The following is a 21,358-nucleotide window of genomic DNA, read 5'->3' as shown; positions in this document are numbered from 1 at the left end:
TCCCCGCCCGTGCCACTCCACCCGCCGCTCGGCGGGATGCCCGCCGGCCTGCCGGCGCAGAACAACCAGCCGGTGGAGTTCAACCACGCCATCAACTACGTCAACAAGATCAAGAACCGCTTCCAGGGTCAGCCCAACATCTACAAAGCCTTCTTAGAGATCCTGCACACGTACCAGGTCAGCGAGAGGAACTCGCCGTGAGGATTTCGCCAAAATTCAGCTTTTATTAACACATGATTGTGTATGCACTGTCTCATGCAGAAGGAGCAACGCAACGCGAAAGAGGCTGGAGGAAACTACACGCCGGCCCCGACGGAGCAAGAGGTCTACGCTCAGGTTGCCCGGCTCTTCAAGAACCAAGAGGACCTGCTCTCCGAGTTTGGGCAGTTTCTCCCAGACGCCAACAGTTCAGTGGTGAGTGATCCTCGAATTTGTTCTGTGGTCAAAGCTCTTTTTTCTTTTTTTCACAATCTCACCATATCACAGATTTGTAAATTGTACACTTTTATATCGCGGATTATTCACTCTTATGTGGCGACCATTTTTCTACCGTGACTAATGTTACTGCAGATTCATTTAGCAATTAAGCCTGAGCCAGAAGGAAAAGGTGCGCAAGAGCCTACAATACAAAGACCCATAATCTCTTCGAGAGCTCTTCGTACATGTATGGATGGGTGTTGACTCATTCCAAAATGTCATCAATGTGTCATTTAAATAAAGTGAAATTGGAGTGCCCGGAGAAAGCTAACGTCGCAGTCTGCACGTTTGACTCAGTGGTCTTTCGTGTCCAACAGCATAAGCAGAGAGATGGACTCCAATGCATGACAGCACTTACAGAAGATTCCAATCAAAGCCACTCGTTCATTAAAAGCTGGTCGGCATCAAGTTAAAGAGTCCTGTCAAGTCAATCAGAATTGGAACAAAAGTAGGAAGTAGAAACCAAGCCATGGTGTGAAACAGTCTGGTTTTCACAGCTTTAGTGAGCCCCCCATTTATTGAAGGGATGCATTCCTCTCCACTCAGTCCCACGTCTAAACGTTTCCATTCCACTCAGCTGTTGAGCAAGACGACAGCCGAGAAGGCCGAGTCGGTACGGAACGATCACGGCGGCACCACCAAGAAGCTGCAGCTCAACAACAAGCAGAGGCCCAACCAGAACGGCTGCCAGATCCGCCGGCATTCCGCTCCCGGGGCCGCGCCCCCCATCAAGGTACGCAAAACTTCAACTCGTTCTCTCCCGTTTCACCCGTCGGACGGCTTTGTCATTCCCATCGCCTCTTTTTGTATGTGACCAAAACAGAAGAAGCCCAAGTTACTGAACTTGAAAGATTCGTCCATGGCCGAGGCCAGCAAGCACGGAGTCGGAACCGAGTCGCTGTTCTTTGAGAAGGTACGCTGCCATTTTGTCTCCGACGTTGATTGATGTTGATGCAATGCAAAGAAATGCGAATCCCATTTACTTTAGAGCCATCCATCCATCAATTTTCTACAGTCAGGGGTGCAAACAAATTTTGTCCTGGTTCTCAGAGGGTCTCCGGATTTGGTTTTATTCCCACCCCACCGACCTCACTGGCACTGCTGAATCTCGGATTTATTCTCATTGCGATGAATAAATGTAGCCCATAGCAATGCCGTGAGAAGTGTTCTTCATCATGAAGCCATTACCTTCAATTGACCAAATATGCACGTTTTGGGGAAAAAAAAAGTTCATTTTAGTGCTGTCATTTATTCTACAGTTATATGCCGAATGTTCACCAAAGACCAAAAGCTGAATTTTCTGGGCAACCTGATGCACGTGACTGCTTACGTCATAAATTTGCCAATGTGTTTTCTCATGGCAGGGGCGCAAAGCCTTGCGGAGTGCCGAGGCCTACGATAGCTTCTTGCGATGTCTGGTCATCTTCAATCAGGAGGTGATCTCCCGGGCCGAGCTGGTGCAGCTGGTGCTGCCCTTCCTCGGGTGAGCGCTCGGTATTTTTTTTATTCCTCGCGGTCACCTCATGGCGTGCCTCTCACCCACCCATTCCACTCGTCACTCCAGGAAATTCCCGGAGCTGTTCACCTGGTTCAAAAACTTCCTGGGGTACCGGGAAATGTCCCACATGGAGGCGTACCCCAAGGAGCGGGCCACCGAGGGCATCGCCATGGAGATTGACTATGCTTCATGCAAAAGGCTCGGCTCCAGTTACAGAGCGCTGCCCAAAAGCTACCAGCAGCCCAAATGCACTGGGAGAACGCCACTTTGTAAAGAGGTGAGAGCAGCCGCGGTGCAAAGGAGACACAACCGTCGTCCCCTTAAATGCTGCGATATCGCGCAGGTCAACCGCATTTTGCTTGGCCACCCTGAGAGTCCACTTACCATCATATAACTTACAGACATGAAGCTCCAGCGCCTTTACCGTGTTTGTTGTGGGTGGTTTCAGGTTTTAAACGACACCTGGGTGTCCTTGCCATCCTGGTCCGAGGACTCCACCTTTGTTAGTTCCAAAAAGACGCAGTACGAGGAGCACATCTACAGGTGTGAGGACGAGCGCTTCGAGGTGAGTTTTTTTTTTTTTTTTTTTTTTTTTCTTGTGAGGTGCGATCACCCGTCGCGTGGGGAGGACGAAGTGAGGCCAAACAAAATGTTCCTTTGCCTCCTCACGTGCAGTTAGACGTGGTGCTGGAAACCAACCTGGCGACCATCCGAGTTTTGGAGTCCGTGCAGCGGAAGATCTCGCGGATGTCTGCGGAGGAGCAGGCCAAATTCCGCTTGGACAACACATTGGGCGGCTCCTCCGAGGTGGTGCACCGAAAAGCCATCCAGAGGATATACAGCGATAAAGCCCCGGACATTATCGACGGCCTGAGGAAGAACCCGGCCATTTCCGTCCCCATTGTTTTAAAGAGGTGCGTGCCGGACCGGGCGGACGAGCGCTTTTCATCAAACTGATTTTCTCATCCAGTCACGTGTCCTCCCGCCATCCAGGTTAAAGACCAAGGAGGAGGAGTGGCGGGAAGCCCAGCGAAGTTTTAATAAGATCTGGCGGGAGCAGAATGAGAAGTATTACCTCAAGTCTCTGGACCATCAGGGCATTAACTTCAAGCAGAACGACACCAAAGTGCTGCGCTCCAAGTCCCTGCTCAACGAAATCGAAAGCATCTACGATGAAGTGAGCACTCTCTGCCTTTCTCTCCTCCGTCACTGTTGGAATAACAAGTGGCGAAAACAGGCTCGTTTCTCTCGAATTCAACTTTTGGTACAAATAAACAATAAATAACATGAAGGGTTTTAATGCGTTACTCAAAAAAAAGTGACGCATGCGATTGCGGCTGTTGCAGTGCTGTATGTAAATGACTGACAGAGGAGACCACATTTATCAGTAACCGATTAAAAAAAAAACGAGTTGTCAACACTCAACTGCCTTCGATTTTGGACGACAACGAAACCCTGCGAGTCGCATAGCAAAAGGGACCAAGCCCTGCCCGGAGTAGCGATAACCCGAAAATAACCGACGCCGCATAAAAGACACCTGTTACTGCTACGAGAGGTTGGCAAATACGTAAAACATAGAGGCTCATAAAGCATCAACTCTCATGTTACATAACCAATTGTATTGACAAACAGAATTCCAATCAAGACAAAAAACTTTGAACATTCACAACACGACATCCCAACTTTATTGGAATCGCGTTTCATTTTTCACCTCAAAACAAATCACTTTCACGTGTGGCTCATCCATAGTAGCAGCTAACATATTCGCCTATAGAACACGCTAGCGCTAAGTGACGCACTTGCGGCCATTTTCATACCGACACATAATCAACAAGTGATATCGCGATTGGTCAGTTCTAAACTCTACTGCAGGCCGAATTTATTCCATCGACCACACTCGCCCCGCATCCATGTTCTGGTGTATATTTCAGATCATAAAGTTGAATGTTTTTGCCCTGCAGCGCCAAGAGCAGGCTTCCGAGGAGAACGCCAGCCCGCCGGCGGGCCCCCACCTGACCCGGGCATATGAGGACCGGCAGATCCTGGAGGATGCGGCGGCCCTCATTATCCACCACGTCAAACGCCAGACTGGCATTCAGAAAGAAGACAAGTACAAGATCAAGCAGATCATGTACCACTTTGTCCCCGACTTGCTGTTTGCCCAGCGCGGCGAGCTCTCCGATGTGGAGGAGGAAGAAGAGGAAGAGGACGTGGAGATGGATATCGAGGAGGGTGTCCCCTCCAAGAAGCATAACGGCATCCCCGGCGGCGGTGGCGCCAGCCCCACTAAATCCAAGCTGCTGTTCAGTAACACGGCGGCCCAGAAGCTTCGCGGCTGCGACGACGCCTACAACCTCTTCTACGTCAACAACAACTGGTATATCTTCCTGCGGTTGCACCACACGCTATGCTCGCGACTCCTCCGCCTCTACTGGCAGGCCGAGCGACAGATTGAGGAGGATGTGCGTGAACGAGAATGGGAGCGGGAGGTGCTGGGACTCAAGAAGGAGAAGAACGACAACCCGGCCATCCAGCTGCGACTCAAGGAGCCCAGTGAGTAACGGCAATGTTGCGGTTGTACCCGTCGAGAGTTCTCAGGTGCTGCAGAAGGAGAAGCGGCAATAAAACAGGCTGAAATTCTGATGTCAACTGGACTTTGGGCTTGAAAGCGGAAGTAATATTGGCGTGTCATTCATCTCCCACTAGTGGACATCGACGTGGAGGTCTACTACTCGGCCTTCTTGGAGATGGTTCGCAACCTGCTTGACGGCAACATGGAGGCGTCGCAGTACGAGGACTCGCTGAGGGACATGTTCACCATTCACGCCTACATCGCCTTCACCATGGACAAGCTCATCCAGAGCATCGTCCGGCAGGTTAGCCTCTGCTCTGCTCCTCCTGCCGTTCACCCCGTCCTGGCTTTTCTCGGTCCAAATTCCATGACTTATACTTCCGCGTCCCGTCGTAGCTCCAGCACATCGTGAGCGACGAGATCTGCGTCCAGGTGACGGACCTCTACTTGGCCGAGAGCGCAAACGGAGCCTGCGGGGGGTCCATGGCCACGCTGTCTTCCCGGTGCTCCTCGGAGAGCGCCTACCAGCGCAAAGCGGAACAGCTCATGTCGGATGAGAACTGCTTCAAGGTAAGAAAAGAAATGGGAGGGCACTATTTGGCGTCCGGAGAAGCAGAATCTCCGTCAACTAGTCCAGCCTTTCCCAACATAGTTTACGTTCGGAAAAAAAAAATCTTCAGGTAACCGTCACAAAAAGTTGACACACAGATTCATTATTTAACATTTACCAATGTCACGTCTGCAAATAGGGGAGAAGGAAAAAAAAATTCTTACCCTGCCCCTTGGTACTCTCTGCAGTTAAAAATAAACGCCCGTGTGGGAACAGTCACCCGGCATCACCTTTGCGTTTGTTTCCTCGCAGGTGATGTTTGTAAGGAACAGAGGCCTGGTGCAGCTGACGTTGGAGCTGCTCGACACTGAGGAGGAGAACTCTGACGAGCCCCTCGAGGCAGAGGTGAGAAACATGGCCGGCGAAAAGCCTTTAAAAAACACCCCAGTAAAAAAATACTGAGATATGATAAGAAAACCTTTATTTGTCTCACGATGGAGAAATTCCCAATTTACAGCGTAAAGAGGGGGTGGTGTGGGGGGGGGGCCAGTCCAGGTTTTCAGGGCCGTCGATTCAATAGCCTGACAGCAGTCGGCAGGAACGAGCGGCGGTAACAGCAGAAGATATATCGCGCTGTATTTTATAAAAGCATAACAGAAGAAAATGTGAACGAATGTAGCCTGACAGCAGTCGGCAGGAACGAGCGGCGGTAGCAGCAGAAGATGTATCGCGCTGTATTTTATAAAAACACAACAGAAGAGAATGTGAACGAATAAACCGATTTCATGAAGTGTAATCGATGTACCCACCCTGATGGCTCCATTCCCTTTTGTTACATTTTTCACTTTGCAGGGTTTTTTTTTTTCCCCTGTTTTCGCCACAGTATTTTGACTTGACTTAAACTGCTATCAATTGCTAGTTCCACCCTTCCAATGATGGCTCCATTCCCTTTTGTTACATTTTTCACTTTTGCAAAACTTTGCAGGGGTTTTTTCCCCCCTGTTTTCGCCACATTATCTTGACTTGACTTAAACTGCTATCAATTGCTCGTTCCACCCTTCCAAAACTTTACGCAAGAAATTTTTCGAATGATTTAATTCAATGGACGCTGTTCCCTCCTTTCTCAGGACTTAGTTATCTATGACCTCTGATGAGAAAAAAAGAATTTGAAGCAAAACCACTCCACAAAATACAATAGCATATGAAATAAATGAGCTACAGACCAAAAATTTGAGCCGGAAACACAAAGCAAACAATTGGATGAGCGACGGCTTGTCGTGTCAAAGTGCCACCGTATTGAGTCATTGTTAAATTCATGACGAACCTTCGCATCCTGTGACTGCAGCGGTGGTCCGATTACGTCGGACGTTACTTGAACCCGGACACCACCACGCCCGAGTTGAGGGAACATCTGGCCCAGAAACCCGTCTTTCTCCCCAGGTGAGGATTTTTTTTTTTTTTTCTATTTTGGATTTTCAGGGCACCATGTGCCACCTTTGCCTCTTAAAGTTGCTCTTATTATTATTATTATTGGTATTTTATTATTCTGGCGGATGATTGAAAACTTCCTCAGTTGTGCACGCTAGAACTGGAGTAAAGATAAATAAATAACAATAATTGGTTTCAAAATACTAATCGAGGGAAAAAATTTTATCGATACATTTTAATCCAAAATCAATTTTTATTGGGTTAATCTGTGCAGCTGTTGATTTTGAAAAAATCCCCCGTGACAGCCATGGCAAAGACATGTTCGTGACTTGTGTTGTCGCCAGGAATCTGCGGCGGATCCGCAAGCACCAGAAGTGTCGTGAGCAGCTGGACAAAGAGGCCGGCGAGGGAGGCAAAAAACCGCTGGACAAGGAGAAGATGGAGTGCATGTTCAAGCTCAACTCCTACAAAATGGTCTACGTCTTCAAGTCGGAGGACTACATGTATCGGCGCACCGCGCTGATGCGAGCGCACCAGGTAGGCCGCTGTGCGGGTGAGCGAGCGAGGCGGTGCGATGTGTGTGAGTGAGCAAACGAGAGAAACAAGATCAGAGAGGTTGAACAAGGTTGCAAAGTCACATTCGCAAGAGCATACACGAATCGAATCGTGTGTGTGCCAGGTCCGGTCTCAATGCGTGTGTCAGTGCGGCCTCTCATTCCGTGTTTGTGCGAGAGAGAGAGAGAGCGGGATCGCACCAGGTAGGCCGCTGTGCGGGTGAGCGAGCGAGGCGGTGCGATGTGTGTGAGTGAGCAAAAGAGAAACAAGATCAGAGAGGTCAAACAAGGTTGCAAAGTCACATTCGCAAGAGCCTACACGAATCGAATCGTGTGTGTGCCAGGTCGGTCTCAATGCGTGTGTCCGTGCGGCCTCTCATTCCGTGTTTGTGCGAGAGAGAGAGAGCGATAACAACTCCGACTTCTCCCTCTCCCGGCCCACAGTCCCACGAGCGTGTGAGCACCCGCCTCCACAAGCGCTTCCAGGCGTGGTTGGCGGCATGGGCCGAGGAGCACGTCGGCGCCGACCTGGCCGCCGACACCGACAAGTGGCTGCTGGGCGAGGGCCGCGACGGACTTTTGCCCTGCAGCACCGCGCGCCATCCCGAAGTCCTCCACTTCCGCAACGTCAGCAAATACCGCGTCAAGTACAGCCCCTAGCGACCGGCTCCGGGTCAGGAAGCAATTTGGTTTTAAGGCGAAATGTGTACGCGCGTGTGTGTGTGTGTGTGCGCGCGCGCGCGCATTGGTGTTGCTCCAGTGGTGGCGGGGTTACCGCTTTTTACCAGCGTTTTTAGCTGGGGAACACACAACCCCTCCCCCTCGCCACCTCCTTCAAGGGTGCCAAAACTCGGGAATGGTCTCGTCCCGCTCACCAGCACTCACCAAGTGAACCTCGCTTTTTTTTTCTACAATAAATGCCGCTTTACCATTCCACCGTCCACACAATCCCAACACGGAGGGGTGGGGCCGGGAGGGGGTTGTGATTTATTTAAGCCAGCCTGGACATGCTCGACAAGTGCACTTATTCAGGGGGGGAAAAAAAAAACAGCAACGGCTTCCCAGATTTTTGGATGGAGACGAACGCCCAAGCGCGACTCGCTTCCTGTTCCGGGCTGAGCCTCCCGAAGAATGTCGTCAGGCGCCACAGTTTTAGCACGTCGCCTCACAACATTGTTTGGACTCAAGAGTGCACCATTGTAAAGCTATTTGTTGTACATATATACATATATAATATATATTATATATAGTTCTATTAACATACATCATCCTCGCCGCCCTGGAAGATAATACCTAGAAAAAAAAGCCCACCACCAATCTTCACACACCTTGTAAATACAATGTAAATAGTCTGAGACTTTTTAAGACCACGGCGTGTTGTTGTGTTAGTAGAGCTTTCCGAGCTAACTGTTAGAATGTAAAGGACCGGGGGGAGAAAAAAAAACAAGCCAAGAAAGAGAGACAAGAACGACAAAATTTCTTACAGTTTTTACCAAAGGGACTTGACGATACAAATGAGCTGATTTTGTCCCACCTTACCTTGCACAGCAACCCCCCAGGGACCCTTTCTCTTTGTGTGTTCTTTTATGTCTTTTCTTCTTTTTAATTTACATAGTTAAAAAAAGGAAAAGTAGAAATGTATCCAGGTTTTTCTGTTTTTATAAATGACAAATATATTTTCTTCTCAATTCACCAGAAAACAAAAAGACAAAAACACTGCAACCCCCCCCCCCCCCCCCCCAACAGTATCCGCTCTCTCCACCCTGGATAGGTTTCTGCTGCCCCCCTCAACCCCTCGCCTCCAAGTTGTATTTTTGATATTGGAAAAGTGAAATGAGCATGTCTTTCGTCCGTTTATTTAGACATTATTTAAAGTAATAATAAAAAACACATTTGTAGCCTACAGTGATTAAATGTCTATGGACTTTTATTCATGTCTCTTTTTTTTTTTTTTCTTCTCTCACATTTTGAACCTCACACATGTGTATTGCCCCCTTGCCCCCTTGTGTCAATGATGGCAAAGACAAAAAGTGTGATGACGACATTAGAACTAGAAATGAAGCTCTGAAATAGACCAAGTAAATGAACGGAAATGCCATTTAGAAATTCTAGCACCAAAAAAAATCACTGTGTTTAACTTTATGAAAACATAAAGTTACGTTTAAATAGAATGCATCAAAATGGTCATCTTTTTGCACAATGATTCATTGTGTTGCTAATTCTGGTGTGTGTGTGCGGTCTCAAATTTTTGCTGGAAAGTTGAAGCACATGAATTGCGTCCATAAATTTCTGTCAATTTATTTTACAAATCTCAGATCCCAGAAGGGTACTTGAACCTAACATGAATGTTTTGGGAATGTGAGAACAACATGGAGTGATGGGACAAACCTTTCCACATAAGGGGGCCGTCGCTGAGATATGAACCCCGATCCTCTATCCCAGTGAGAGTCCATCATTTGCGAATGTTGCCTTCTCTTTAAAGGATTCCACGCGGAGGATCATAAAGCATCAACAACACCATGCACCCCGCATGTGCACAATCATGAACCCATGTTACATAGAGGAGATATGTAGTTCCAACGATCACGTGAGGCTCATCAATAGAATTAGCTAGCATCGTAGCCTAAATAGCATATTTATTCCTTTGTTGGGTGGTCACAAACACCCCCCATAGAATTTATTTTGTGATTTATCCGCTTTCTGTTTTGGTGCATTATTTTCGATTTTCTTAGCGTCGTTGAAGTTATCGTTAATTTACGTTTTCGGAGGCGGTCTTTGAACGCCTCTCGAGTCGAACCGCGGAAGAGAAGGCACGTCGTCGGACGGAGACGTGTTTGTATTTGTTGAAAATGTTAAAAGCATTAATAAAGTGCATGGTTTAAAAAAAGAAACAACAGTACAGCTCTCCTTGTTTCGGAGCTGCAACAAATGTTTACGTCTGACTTTTGACAGGTCGTATTCAACGACTGTCCACAAAAATGTGATCATGTGACATTTTTTTTTTAAATTAAACAAAATGTGCCTTTTTAATTTTTACCAATATGCCAAACATGGAAATTCTCATCAAATTAGAATACATATTCTGAGGAAAATATTCATCCATCCTTTGAAAAATAAGTGAAGATTTTACCATGAAAAATGATGACTACCTTCTATACAACTTTTCAGATTAAAAAAAAAAAAAAAACTCCACCATCCTGAGCCGCCTTGTGTGCTTCTGTCAAAGGCTTTTGGGCCTTTTCTGTTTCCCAACATCAGAGCCCACCAGGGAGGAGCAAAAATGGGACAGCGAGCCGATGTCGCACTGTACCCACAGAGCTCCACCCTCCCCCCCCCCCGCTCGATGCCCTACTCAAAAGATGGCAAGCGTTGGGGAGGAGGGCGGCGGGGGCCCTTTGGCCTACGTGACAAAACAAAAGCCCTCATTGAGCTGTTGTGAGCTGCCATCCCGACCGCGGGCTCGTCCTTCAATTAACTCGGCGGTGGGCGGTGCGCCTCAGGGCGCCTCGCCGAGTCCCGGCCTCTTTGCTTCCCACAGGAACGGCAGTGCACTGAAGAGGAAAATCTTTCTGTATGGGGATAAGCGGGTGAAACGTCAGCGGCGGAACCCATTTATTTGTCCGAGGGGCTGCTGGGACCCCCGCGTGTCAGCCAAAGCTGTGAAAAGAAAAAGTTGGCAGCAAAAGAGACACATTTGCTCTTGGGCTTTTGATGGCGTGCCCCTTTCTTCTGGCTGTTGGCTCGACTTTTGTGGGGTGCACCTGCAAGTGGAGTGGGGGGTGCGGGAGTGGGGGCATGTCCCCCAAAAGAATAATTTATTTACTACAGCAGGCAGGCTTCTGAAGGCGGCCAGGAACTATTTGTGAGGAAGCTTACTTGGTGGTCCAACCTGTGTGAGAAGAACCCAATGTAGTGTTTCTCAAACCATCGCAGGTGAAGGAAACCAGAAAAACTGGTTGAAAAAGTGCAAGAAACTAAAGTTGTATTTTCGGACAAAAAAAAAATTGTAAATTTATAAGAATAAAAGTTTAGAGATCCAATTCTATTCTTGTAAGATGACAGCAGTTTATCTCCAGAAAGAAACTCACCTTTATGAAAAAACAGCTTTTGCATTAAATATACACCTTGAAGAATATTACTCTTCTTTTTGGAAATTACTTCACCACTTACGTCATTCACCATTGTTAGCTTTAACGCTAAAGCTAATTAGCGGCAAAAAGGCGCTGACCTTTTTTGGGGGTTTTTTTCGATCAAAGTTTTATTGTTTCTTGTGATTGAACAATAGTACTCTTCTTTTTGGAAATTACTTCACCACTTACGTCATTCACCGTTGTTAGCTTTGACGCTAAAGCTAATTAGAGGCAAAAAGGCGCTGACGTTTTTGGGGGGGTTTTTCGATCGAAGTTTTATTGTTTCTTGTAATTGAACAATTTTATTGTTTCTTGTGATTGAACAATAGTGCGATAAAAAAATGAGAGAGAGTTATTAGCGTGCGTGGAAGCTACTTGCGTGGAATTCTGTAAAACTTAGCAGGTTAACATTTGAACTGTGGTCCCGTATGAGTCGTCTGCTCCATTCCGCAGCCTCATTCGCGCACGTAAATGCGAGTGCACAACACGTCATCAGCACCGAAAACCTGCAAAACACATGAAATCGACATGTGAAAAAAGGTGCCTGGTGCAACGCCAATGCCAATGTCTTGACGTTTTTTTTCCCTAGAGAGAGATTCCACTGTAAAACCAATCACAAGCATTATGCAAATTGTATGCAAATGTGTCCCACTTAACTGTGCTAACACAATCAGCTTGTTGTGTGTGTACTGCTTCCTAACCTGTCGTCCCTTTTTGTTTGTTTTGGGGAACAAAAAAATGCCCCCCCCCACGTTTAGAAAAAAAAACAGTGCCGTTTTATTTATTTACAAAATGTTAAAATGTTTTTTTTGTTTCCTATAGTACTTCAGGTTTATTGTAAAATAATGTTTTAATGATCAGATCATCTTTGTTTTGGTTTTTGTTTTGTCTTAAAATGTAAAAAATTGTAACATTTTGATTTCTGATCATATTTTAGCTTTATGTTTTGGAAAATTACATCCAGGTTATTGGACTTTTTTCACCACACGTTTCTTGTAAGAGTTTTTTTTTTTTTTTTTTAACAAATGTAGCACCCCCAAATTGAAATGCGTAATTCTCTTCAAAGTTCTTTATTCACCGCTGCGTTGTTACTTCCTCTTGAACGTTCACATCTTTCCACTGCGGATGAGAACCTTCCACTTTTGAGGAGCGAATCTCTCGGGAATCTTTTCAGAGAGACCAGAAAATCCAATTTTTCATCCGCTGTTGCCAATCAACGAAAACGGATTGTCTTCAACGCTCCGGTGTTTCTTCAATTTACAATCTGATGATTACCTCCCCCAAGGTTCAAAAGTGTGCAACTTCCTTGCCATTCCACGCACGTTCATCGCCGTGAACTCACCAGCGTCAGCTCATCGCCGTTGAGTTCTCGGGTCCAAAAGGTTTTTGGTCCGTCCCCGTCCACCAGAGTCTGCTGACAGCTGATCTTGTTCTCCGACTCCCAGGTGGCAAGACTCTGGGGACAAAAAGAGAAGACTGTCATCACGACGCCGACACACAAGAACCAGACCAGATATCTGAAAGGAGAGAGAATTCTCTATTGGCCTTTTTGGAATGTTTGTTAATGTTGGCCACCCACTTGTTTTGCCACCATTTTCCCCCGCTGGCATGTACGTGTGACGTCACGGTGAAAATGTCTACGTTTGGTTTTGTCAGCAAGACTCAAGTGCATTGCTTTTATCGAGTTTGCTTAGTGGGACGAGAGAGCTAAATCTTCAAGCATCTCATTTCCTGCCTGCTTAGGTTGGATTTTTCTCGAACATTTGCCCGAAAGTCTCATGTAATACTTTCTCACACGGCCTCCCACAGTTTGGCTGCGTGGCCTCGCATGCGGCAGTCTAAAAAAATGAAGGCTGAAGTTGCTCTTAAGCTCTAAAAAAAAAAAAAATTAAAATAAACAAGGTGAGAGCTACCAAGCAACTCTCAAGGCACTTTGCATTGTTTTCTGTGGAGAAATCGACCATCTCCCTGTCACACAGACTTATTTAAAAAAAACATTTCATATGCATAGAAATTATACTCACTCACGAAAATCACGGGGCAAAATGGGCTACAAAAAATGCCATTTTACTGTGATCAAATCACGAAAATCACGGGGCAAAATGGGCTACAAAAAAATGCCATTTTATTGTGACTGTGACTTTATATGGATGATGGTGAGCTGGAACTGAAATAAAAAATAAAAACACTAACCATCAAACATGGTGAGCTGGAACTGAAATAAAAAATAAAAACACTGTAACCATCAAACACAACCGGGTAGGATCAGTGAGCGTTTTTTTTTTTTAATCCATCCATCTGATGCCCTGTTGTCTCTGGATTTTTTTTTGCTTTTTTGCTTTCACCTCCTCGGAGTGAGAAGCGCTCACGCAGATTAAATGAGACTTTTGAACCTTGCGGTGTGGTTAGGGCGAAGGATCACCACGTTAATCCCATTGAGCTCGGCCGCATCTGCCCTTGACTACTCAAGCCTGCCAAATGCTGACAGCTGAGGGACCACCAAGAACTACACCAACAAAACTATCCATATCACGGTATGTCGACAAAATATATCAGCACACGTTCTACTTGTAAAAAAGGGAAGATTTGTCAGTCACCGAGGCTTTCAACATGATAGAAAATGAAAGGAGCTCATTGGACCTCGAAAGTCGAATTCGTTATTAGTTTAGATGGATGTTGTCACTCTGCAAAGTCTTATTCATGTGACGTACGCTAATATACAAAATATGGGCAAAAATATTTGCTCATTCCACCGATGCAAAGTGAACAGTGAAGACAATCGGGAATTGTTCCTCCCCGTGACAGCTTCCATACTTCTACAAGATATTTGGACTAGGTATGCAGCAACTTCATTTTTGACGAAGGAATGCCATCCGTATAAAATCAATGGACCTAAAACGCTTCCCTGAGGAATTAAAATGAAAAGTATGTGGTAAAACATGTTTTTGCGGCATCTGTCACAATCTCCGTTAATTGTGCGTACCGCTGGAGCGCTTGAGGGGTTTTCTCTTTCACAGCAAACTCCAAGCGGCCCTTATGGACCTTGGGAACGGCCAACGGAACTTAACCGAAACTGTCAAAAGCCTACAAATGATGTACTTGTGACATGATAAATTTGCTTGACGTTTTCAGACAAATTCAAGTGTTGGCCCCTGCAGAGAATTCCGTAAAGGAGCAAAGTAATCCCGCCTGACTCGCTGGGGAATGCTGAGCGGTTGAGGTCTCCGCCAAATTCAATTACCTTTTTGCCGCGTCAAACAAAATCCTTCTTGATTGCTCCCCGAGTGTATCCAAACAAGCCAAATCAGCGTGCCGTCTCGTTGATTCACCGAGTGCGGCCTCTCACCAGAACAAAAACAAAAACGTGACGAATGAGTGATGACACTCGCTCCTCTGATCTGTCAGGGACGTCACGCAGCTTGGGCTGGCAGGTCCGGTACCCGACATGCCGCGGGGCGCCGCGCAAAGGGCACCACGCTGTCTCCGAAATAGGTCATATCTGCCCTCCCTGCCCTAAAACAGCACTCGGAACAACTGTGAAAATACTGCATGGATTGGATGTCCATGAACAGAGCTTCCTAACAGTTGCGGCGCCCCGCCGGGATCAGATCAAAAAACCAGTCAGTGTCAAGTGCAACCACCATTAACCGCCATGTTGCCCAGTTGAACGTGAGATGCATTTTGTTCTTTGGTGAGAAGGGAAGAAAAGAATTGAGTTTGAAAGCTCATCGCAATCCGCCCTCGGGGCCTGCAGAAAAATTCCCATCCATCTCAAGGATCACGACGCCCCTTCTTGATCCACGTGCACAGACGTGAGGGTGATACCAATAGCATGAGGCTGCCAGGAGCTTTCCATCCCTCAAAAGCAGCGAGTGGCCTTCAAGTCTTGAACGTGGATGTCCACAACTTTTTTTTTTTGCATCAGACGGATGTCAGATTCCTCATTGCGAGCATGCGGGACCCTCTTGAAGTTGCCTTTTTGTTATTCATAGCCTAACCACGTCGGCATTTTGAAGGCTTTCCTGTGCTCAAAAACTCACCGTTTTGCAAATGTCTCGCGGATGACTCAACAGCACCCACAACCCTAGCCTACACTCAACAACAAACCCTAATTCCATAACCCCAAACCAAAAACCAATATTCAACTCCCACCCTAATCCCCCAACACTAACTCTAATCCCATGACCCCGAAGCCAACTACAAACCCAGTCGCCAGCCACTAACTAACCTTAACCTCTTAGCTCGCTAACACCCTCACCCAGCTCCACAAATCACAGTCTTAGCAAACATTTTGTGGCCTAAACCCAACCCCAAACTCAATCTCCAACCTAATCAAGTAACTCTAACCCCAACCTCCAACTCTGACCCCAGTCCAACACCCAGCCCGAGCCCCGCTAACATAAATATATAAAATACAATAACTCTGCTCCGGGCGCACCGATTTCCCTCACACCTCACCATTTCCCATTTTTCCTGACATAAGGTATTATATCACACTCCATCCCCGTCAACGTCACTCTAAATCTCACCTTGCACTTTTTTCCGTCCACCGTCTCCTCATCAAACTCCTCGCCGATGTGGAAGTTGATCTCGGTGGTGCGCACGGTGGTGGACGTCTTGATGTAGAACTGCTCGCCGTCCTGCCGGATCTCCACGTGGGGATTGGATGCGGCCGCCACCGCCACCTTCCTCAGCATGGCGTTGACGCCTGAGGGCACAACGGAGTGGGTAGAAAAGTGCTCTGTCGGTCAAGGTGTGAACCTGGCGGCAAATGGATGTCGACGGACTCGTGTCTACGTTATGAGGATGATGAGGTGGTCCCGATGAGAATTTGTAGGTTAGGGTGCGGGTTAGCATGAGTCCGCAATCACTTTCGTTAAACTCGGATCATGGGGAAAAAAAAAAAGATGTGGAAAACAGTGAGCAACAACAGATAAAAAGAGTGAGAGCTGAGATTTTCTCATGGGGACAGCGCCCATGGACCACCACCACCACCACCCTGTCGTCATAGCAACAGGTGTGTTGTGCTGCTCCAAGCAAATAGACCCATCAACCGACATCTGCTGGAGCGAATCACTCTTCTGCTTGTTGCAAAAAGAAAGTGGCGAGGGGAGGTTTTGGGGGCAGTGGGCGGGGGGTCACAAAAATGGATTCCAGTGCAGAGGGAGCCGCCACTTCCCATCAGCATCTTCCTAATGGTGCGCGCACAGGGAGGTTACTCAGGGTGCAATCCAGTCCAGGGGCAAAAGGGACACATTGAGTCAAAATAATCATGTGCTGTAGGCTACTTGGACATGTGGGAATAAATACTGATCAAACTAAAAATACCGATTCATCTATCGGCTGGATGACTGTCACGTGCTTGACTTTGGTGTCAGTCAATCCTCCACAAAGCGTCTCCAGTTGGCCCAAAATGCCGCTGCATGGCTCCTGACTGGTACTCGTGAGAGGGAGCACATCACTTGGACTCTGGCATCCGTTCACTGGCTCATTTTAGAGGTTTTTTTGAACATCCTATGATTTGTTTTCAAATCTTGAAATGGCCTGGCCCCACCTTACCTCTCTGAACTCCTGCTGAACACATCTACATGTACGTACCATAAAATCAAAGCGCTGGAATTCCGAACGTTTGTCTCCTATTCGTCTTTCTGATACGAAACGCAAATTTCTTTGGTACGTCACAAAAACATCGAAATTGAGCTTGCCACTCCAATACTTTTGCAAAGGGGACCGTACATGAACAAATGGCTCGTGTTCGACTTTGGAGGTTCCCAACATTTTTGGTTCACCCCATCCATTCCTCAGCCCCATCCCTGCGCCACCGTCATTCCCCCCTCGGCACCGCAACGCAAACACAATTGAATGACCCACTTAATGTGTCCCAAAGCGCAGACAGCGGAGTCGTCTGTTCAGACTATTAAAGGGTGAAGACGACACACACATGCGCAGCCTACTTAAAAGGCTCCAACATCAACAATATTGCGCTTAACAATGATGACAAGCTTGGCCGAAATTCGGCATCTGGTCTTTTTACATCCATCGGCAGCATCGGCGGCGGCGGCGGCAGCGTCATCCTCCTCCTCATCGTCATCTCGGCGTCCTTTCCCAGGGAGCCGCTCCAAACAATGCCGTGTTGTTCGGAAGTCCGGCATGCATTCCCAAAAGAACAACAGTGCGCTGCTTTGTGTGTTTGTTTTGTGTGATGGATGTGAGGCTGGCACAGCAATGTGGTAATGGAGGAGGAGGAGGAGGAGGAGGAGGATGGGGAAGCCGTACTTACCCAAAGCTTTGAGAAGTTCGTCGAAATTCTCGCTCCTCTTCATCTTCCAGGTACCGGCAAAGTTGGCCATGTCTGCTGACTGAGGCGGAGTGAATGCCGGGGAGAACCTGTTCCACTAATGCTGCCTTCCTCTCTCTCCTCTCTCCTCCTCCTCCTCTGTCACTCTTTCGCACCCTCCTCTTCTTCCTCCTCCTCCTCCTCTGCAGGGGCTCGCCGCCACCGTAGCGCTCCATCTCGAAGAAGCTTCATTTAAATCGCGAAAGGTCATTGAGGGCAAGCACTCATTTTCAACACGAGAGGACAAAAGTGCAGAGGATAGAAAGCGAAACAACTGTACATTGTAAGAATTGTGTTAAGTCTGAGTGTCCGTGTTGCCGCTCATGGATCAGAAAAACTCAAAGCGGTTTGACCGATTTCTTTTTTAATCTGGGGAACTTTGAGCAGTAAACAGTCACTGGAACCTGTTGAGTGGTTATCATGCGACCAGTTTAGGAAAATGACATCAGAAGCATTTCTCGACCCCCACAAGGCCCCGAGCAAGAAGGGCCAAGGACCTAACCTTCACCACCCCTTTAATCAATGACATGTGAAATAATCAACACATTACAAAAACTGAAACAAAACAAGAAGATGTATTTGGTTAGCTTGCTTTAATATGCTCGTGCAAATAAAGGGCTGCGTTCCCAAACAGGCAATATTTGAGATCTATATGGGATAATTGATGAATAACAGGGACCACAATGTTTCATATCAACATTTCGTTTCAGTTCAATGTAATGACATGCCACAGCACAACATTTAAGGAGAAATATCATCCCCCTCTTAAAATAATGGCCCCAGTCATGTTTTGGGGGAGGAAAATAAAGATATATTTGCCTTAAACATCTCGTTGTACAAACATTCCCCTATACTGCCGATAAGAGCACTAAAGAGCAACCAGACTTACTCGCCAAGCGCCAAAAAACGCGAAGAAGAAAACGCGGAAGTTCCCCAGGCCGTAATGTTGTCATGGCGTCTCGCATGTAAACCAACTTGAGCTCCTACGACTTCATTCAAGACGTTTGTGAGGGTTTTTAAGGTACGTGGACCCCAGTTATACTCCGCATTTTGTACCGAATATTAGAATGAGATTTTCCGCTCGTGAAGACGTCGTAGGCGACGTCTTGAAGCAACAAAAGTGGCTTATATCGATCTGGAGTTAGCATTAGCATCAAGTGACGATCAACAACGGTTATCGTTTATTTATTTTGACCGATATAATTGGTCACTCTAAATCGCAGCGATACATTTCACTGTATATGTTTGTGTTTAGGTTGCTGTGGTCAAGCAAGCTGTACCACTGCGGAAATGAGCACTCAAGTAAGAAAAACAATTGCACTCAACATTTTCACAATCCCCCCCCCCCCAGCTAAAACAAATCCTAATAACTAAAAACTTGCATCTTTCCATTTTAGTACAGCATCCTTTTTAAACAGGAACATGGTGAGTACCTACCAAACTATTTGTACAAAATGTAGTATTACAGCACACATATTGAAACATTCATTGGAAGCGTGCTAAGTAACTATTATGTTCTTATCCTAAATTTGATTTGGATATCTTAATAGATGTGTGAACATAAAAAGCAAAATTAAATTTAAAACAAGTATTATCCATCAGCCTACTGCATGCACAGACACACTAATGCCTGTTCTAACGAAGGTTCACGCTTACCCCAGGATGCCACACACTGTGGCAGTAAAACTCTACTTTGCTATTAAACTTGGGTAAGGCCCATCTACCTAAACTCCTTCGCTCTCTTAAAAATCATTCATTAGCACAAGATGAAGGGAGACTACTTTGTGAAACAGCTTTTGTGTTGGATCTCATTAAATATGCTTCATTTTGCAACTGGTGGGGGTCTGATATTCCTCCTGTTAATTCAAACATTTTTTTTCTCCCTTCAGCACACGACGATGCAATCTGGACTGCAGCCTGGGGTAAAAGTGAGGCAGACGGTTCAGAAACAATCGTCACCGGTTCCCTTGACGATATGGTCAAAGTGTGGAAATGGTAAGTGTGTGTGTGTGCGCGCGCGCGCGCGCGAGCCCAGGTGATTATTTTTCAGTCACCTTTTAACATCAACTGTCATGTAAGTTCATCACTATGTAATAAAAAAGAAAAGTGAAATTGCTCACCCCTTGGAGACGTGTGACGTATGATGAGAGTCTTTCAATGGAGAGGCAACAGAAAGTTGTATCTATAACATTTTGAATTTCAAACACACACACACACACACACACACACACACACACACACACACACACACAAAAGCCAAAGAAAAAGCCAAATAAACAGGAATTCATATTCACATTGACAATTCTGGACAATTTAGAATTTTAAATTGACCTAACGTGCACGTTTTTGACGTACACAGAGGGAGTCAAACTCACCGGACGTTTTTACCACTACCCCCACAGTGCTGCTGAGAGATGGACAATCAACTTGCATATAAAGCAGACTTGAAGATTTCGTCAGACAAAAAGACAACGTGAGCTAATGGTCAGGTTACCCACGCAGGTCGGACGAAAAGCTGGAGCTGCAGTGGACACTGGAGGGGCACCAGCTGGGCGTCGTGTCCGTGGACATCAGCCACAATGCCGCCATCGCTGCCTCCAGCTCGCTCGATGCCCACATCCGCCTCTGGGACCTGGAGTCCGGGAAACAGATCAAATCTATGGACGCCGGACCAGGTGAGATCAGTAACATCATGATTTGCAAGTGTTGGGGGACTCATTTCACCTACAGGAAATTAATGATTAATATTTCTTTCATTTTTCTGGGAACGCTTAATAGGAAGGATTATCCTCTAGAAAATGAATGGGCCTAAAGTACATCCCTGAGGAACACCTCTTTGCTTGTGCTTGCTTGCGGGATTAATTGAGAGTGTTCTTACATTCTATTGTGATATCCTCTGCTCTAGTGGACGCTTGGACGGTGGCCTTCTCGCCTGACTCCAAACACATTGCCACAGGAAGCCACCTCGGCAAGGTCAACATCTTCGGTGTGGAAAGCGGCAAGAAGGAATATTCTCTGGACACCCGCGGGAAATTCATCCTGAGCATCGCTTATGTAAGGAATGCAAACACGTTGCATTTTTAATTCAAAGTGTTTTATTTTATATTCAGTGTTTTATTTTATATTTATGTTGTGACTGCTCAGAGTCCCGATGGTAAATATTTGGCTAGCGGGGCGATTGACGGCATCATCAACATCTTTGACATTGCCACGGGAAAGCTCCTCCACACGCTGGAAGGTGGGTTCAGTTCGGCTCAAGGTTGAATTACCTCCGCGCGTGCTCATTCGCAATGCGCCGAATCCAATTGGCCAACGTACTTCGGGCAAATATTTATAAAAACATTAACTCGCACGTTCATTCTCCCAAGCAGCCACCGAAGAAAGGCGGCGACGATAATGAAAACATATTTTTGCAGTGCAGTGAGGCTTGTGATGTGTTACCATAATTTGGGGCCTGTTTGGAGGTTCTTAAATTGTTCGTCTAAAGTCTAATCACCTTGATCAACATTAAAAAAAAGTGTTTAAAAAATGTAAATCAGAAAGTGAATGCTCCTGAAAGATTATGTGCAAACATATGAACTTAAATTGACCGAACTGGATTTGTAAACTGCCAAAATGCTGTTCCTTACTCCTCCACTAGGGCACGCTATGCCAATTCGCTCCCTCACCTTCTCTCCTGACTCCCAGCTGCTTGTCACGGCATCAGACGATGGCTACATCAAGATTTATGACGTGTAAGTTCTTTTTTTTTTTTTTTTTTTTTTACCCTCCCACGGAAACGCGCCCCCCCCCCCCCACAACAAAAAAAAACC

General features: G+C 46.5%; 3 protein-coding genes and 1 long non-coding RNA gene across 4 annotated transcripts in view; 2 read left to right on the top strand and 2 right to left on the bottom strand.

Moving 5' to 3' along the window:
• The first annotated feature begins 6 nt into the window (after window positions 1–6).
• On the top strand, window positions 7–8,988 carry sin3aa (SIN3 transcription regulator family member Aa). Its single transcript, XM_019873965.1, has 16 exons — window positions 7–177; window positions 262–414; window positions 1,055–1,210; window positions 1,301–1,390; window positions 1,842–1,960; window positions 2,042–2,252; window positions 2,424–2,540; window positions 2,651–2,889; window positions 2,969–3,152; window positions 3,937–4,528; window positions 4,682–4,851; window positions 4,944–5,117; window positions 5,410–5,502; window positions 6,443–6,537; window positions 6,870–7,062; window positions 7,524–8,988. Exons 1-16 carry the CDS (start codon window positions 37–39, stop codon window positions 7,737–7,739), a joined length of 2,943 nt encoding a protein of 980 aa, XP_019729524.1. The 5' UTR covers window positions 7–36; the 3' UTR covers window positions 7,740–8,988.
• A 2,537-nt stretch (window positions 8,989–11,525) lies between these two features.
• crabp1a (cellular retinoic acid binding protein 1a) lies at window positions 11,526–17,654 on the bottom strand. The gene is made up of 4 exons (XM_019873923.1): window positions 17,490–17,654; window positions 15,739–15,917; window positions 12,552–12,665; window positions 11,526–11,715 (listed from the first exon to the last, which is right to left on the bottom strand). The coding sequence occupies exons 1-4, from the start codon at window positions 17,557–17,559 to the stop codon at window positions 11,665–11,667; spliced, it is 414 nt and encodes a 137-aa protein (XP_019729482.1). The 5' UTR covers window positions 17,560–17,654; the 3' UTR covers window positions 11,526–11,664.
• LOC109518214 (uncharacterized) lies at window positions 13,798–14,197 on the bottom strand. The gene is made up of 2 exons (XR_002168688.1): window positions 13,978–14,197; window positions 13,798–13,839 (listed from the first exon to the last, which is right to left on the bottom strand). It is a non-coding gene; the product is annotated as an uncharacterized LOC109518214 (long non-coding RNA).
• A 782-nt stretch (window positions 17,655–18,436) lies between the features above and the next one.
• skic8 (SKI8 subunit of superkiller complex) overlaps window positions 18,437–21,358 on the top strand; it is a 3,380-nt gene continuing 458 nt past the window's right edge. The window contains 8 exon segments of the mRNA XM_019873921.1: window positions 18,437–18,567; window positions 18,802–18,848; window positions 18,944–18,971; window positions 19,436–19,541; window positions 20,049–20,221; window positions 20,452–20,600; window positions 20,691–20,784; window positions 21,187–21,358. The exon segment at window positions 21,187–21,358 is cut by the window's right edge and continues 136 nt beyond it. Coding sequence (XP_019729480.1) covers window positions 18,837–18,848; window positions 18,944–18,971; window positions 19,436–19,541; window positions 20,049–20,221; window positions 20,452–20,600; window positions 20,691–20,784; window positions 21,187–21,358 — 734 coding nt within the window. The 5' untranslated portion in view covers window positions 18,437–18,567; window positions 18,802–18,836.

Source organism: Hippocampus comes, unplaced genomic scaffold, assembly GCF_001891065.2.
Source record: "Hippocampus comes isolate QL1 unplaced genomic scaffold, H_comes_QL1_v1.1 scaffold298, whole genome shotgun sequence".
Lineage (NCBI taxonomy): Eukaryota > Metazoa > Chordata > Actinopteri > Syngnathiformes > Syngnathidae > Hippocampus > Hippocampus comes.
Note: the sequence above shows the minus strand (reverse complement) of the source record. Positions and strands in the feature narration are given on the sequence as shown.

What these genes read in the sequence shown, in the direction of transcription:
- sin3aa (XM_019873965.1), top strand. Translation starts at nt 37, where the DNA reads ATGCCCGCCGGCCTGCCGGCGCAGAACAACCAGCCGGTGGAGTTCAAC. An exon ending in CAGACGCCAACAGTTCAGTG is followed by an intron (nt 415 to 1,054) that starts GTGAGTGATCCT and finishes CATTCCACTCAG; the next exon opens with CTGTTGAGCAAGACGACAGC. An exon ending in CGGATGAGAACTGCTTCAAG is followed by an intron (nt 5,118 to 5,409) that starts GTAAGAAAAGAA and finishes GTTTCCTCGCAG; the next exon opens with GTGATGTTTGTAAGGAACAG.
- crabp1a (XM_019873923.1), bottom strand. Translation starts at nt 17,559, where the DNA reads ATGGCCAACTTTGCCGGTACCTGGAAGATGAAGAGGAGCGAGAATTTC. An exon ending in CGAACTTCTCAAAGCTTTGG is followed by an intron (nt 15,918 to 17,489) that starts GTAAGTACGGCT and finishes TTGTGCCCTCAG; the next exon opens with GCGTCAACGCCATGCTGAGG. An exon ending in TGGACGGAAAAAAGTGCAAG is followed by an intron (nt 12,666 to 15,738) that starts GTGAGATTTAGA and finishes TTTTGTCCCCAG; the next exon opens with AGTCTTGCCACCTGGGAGTC.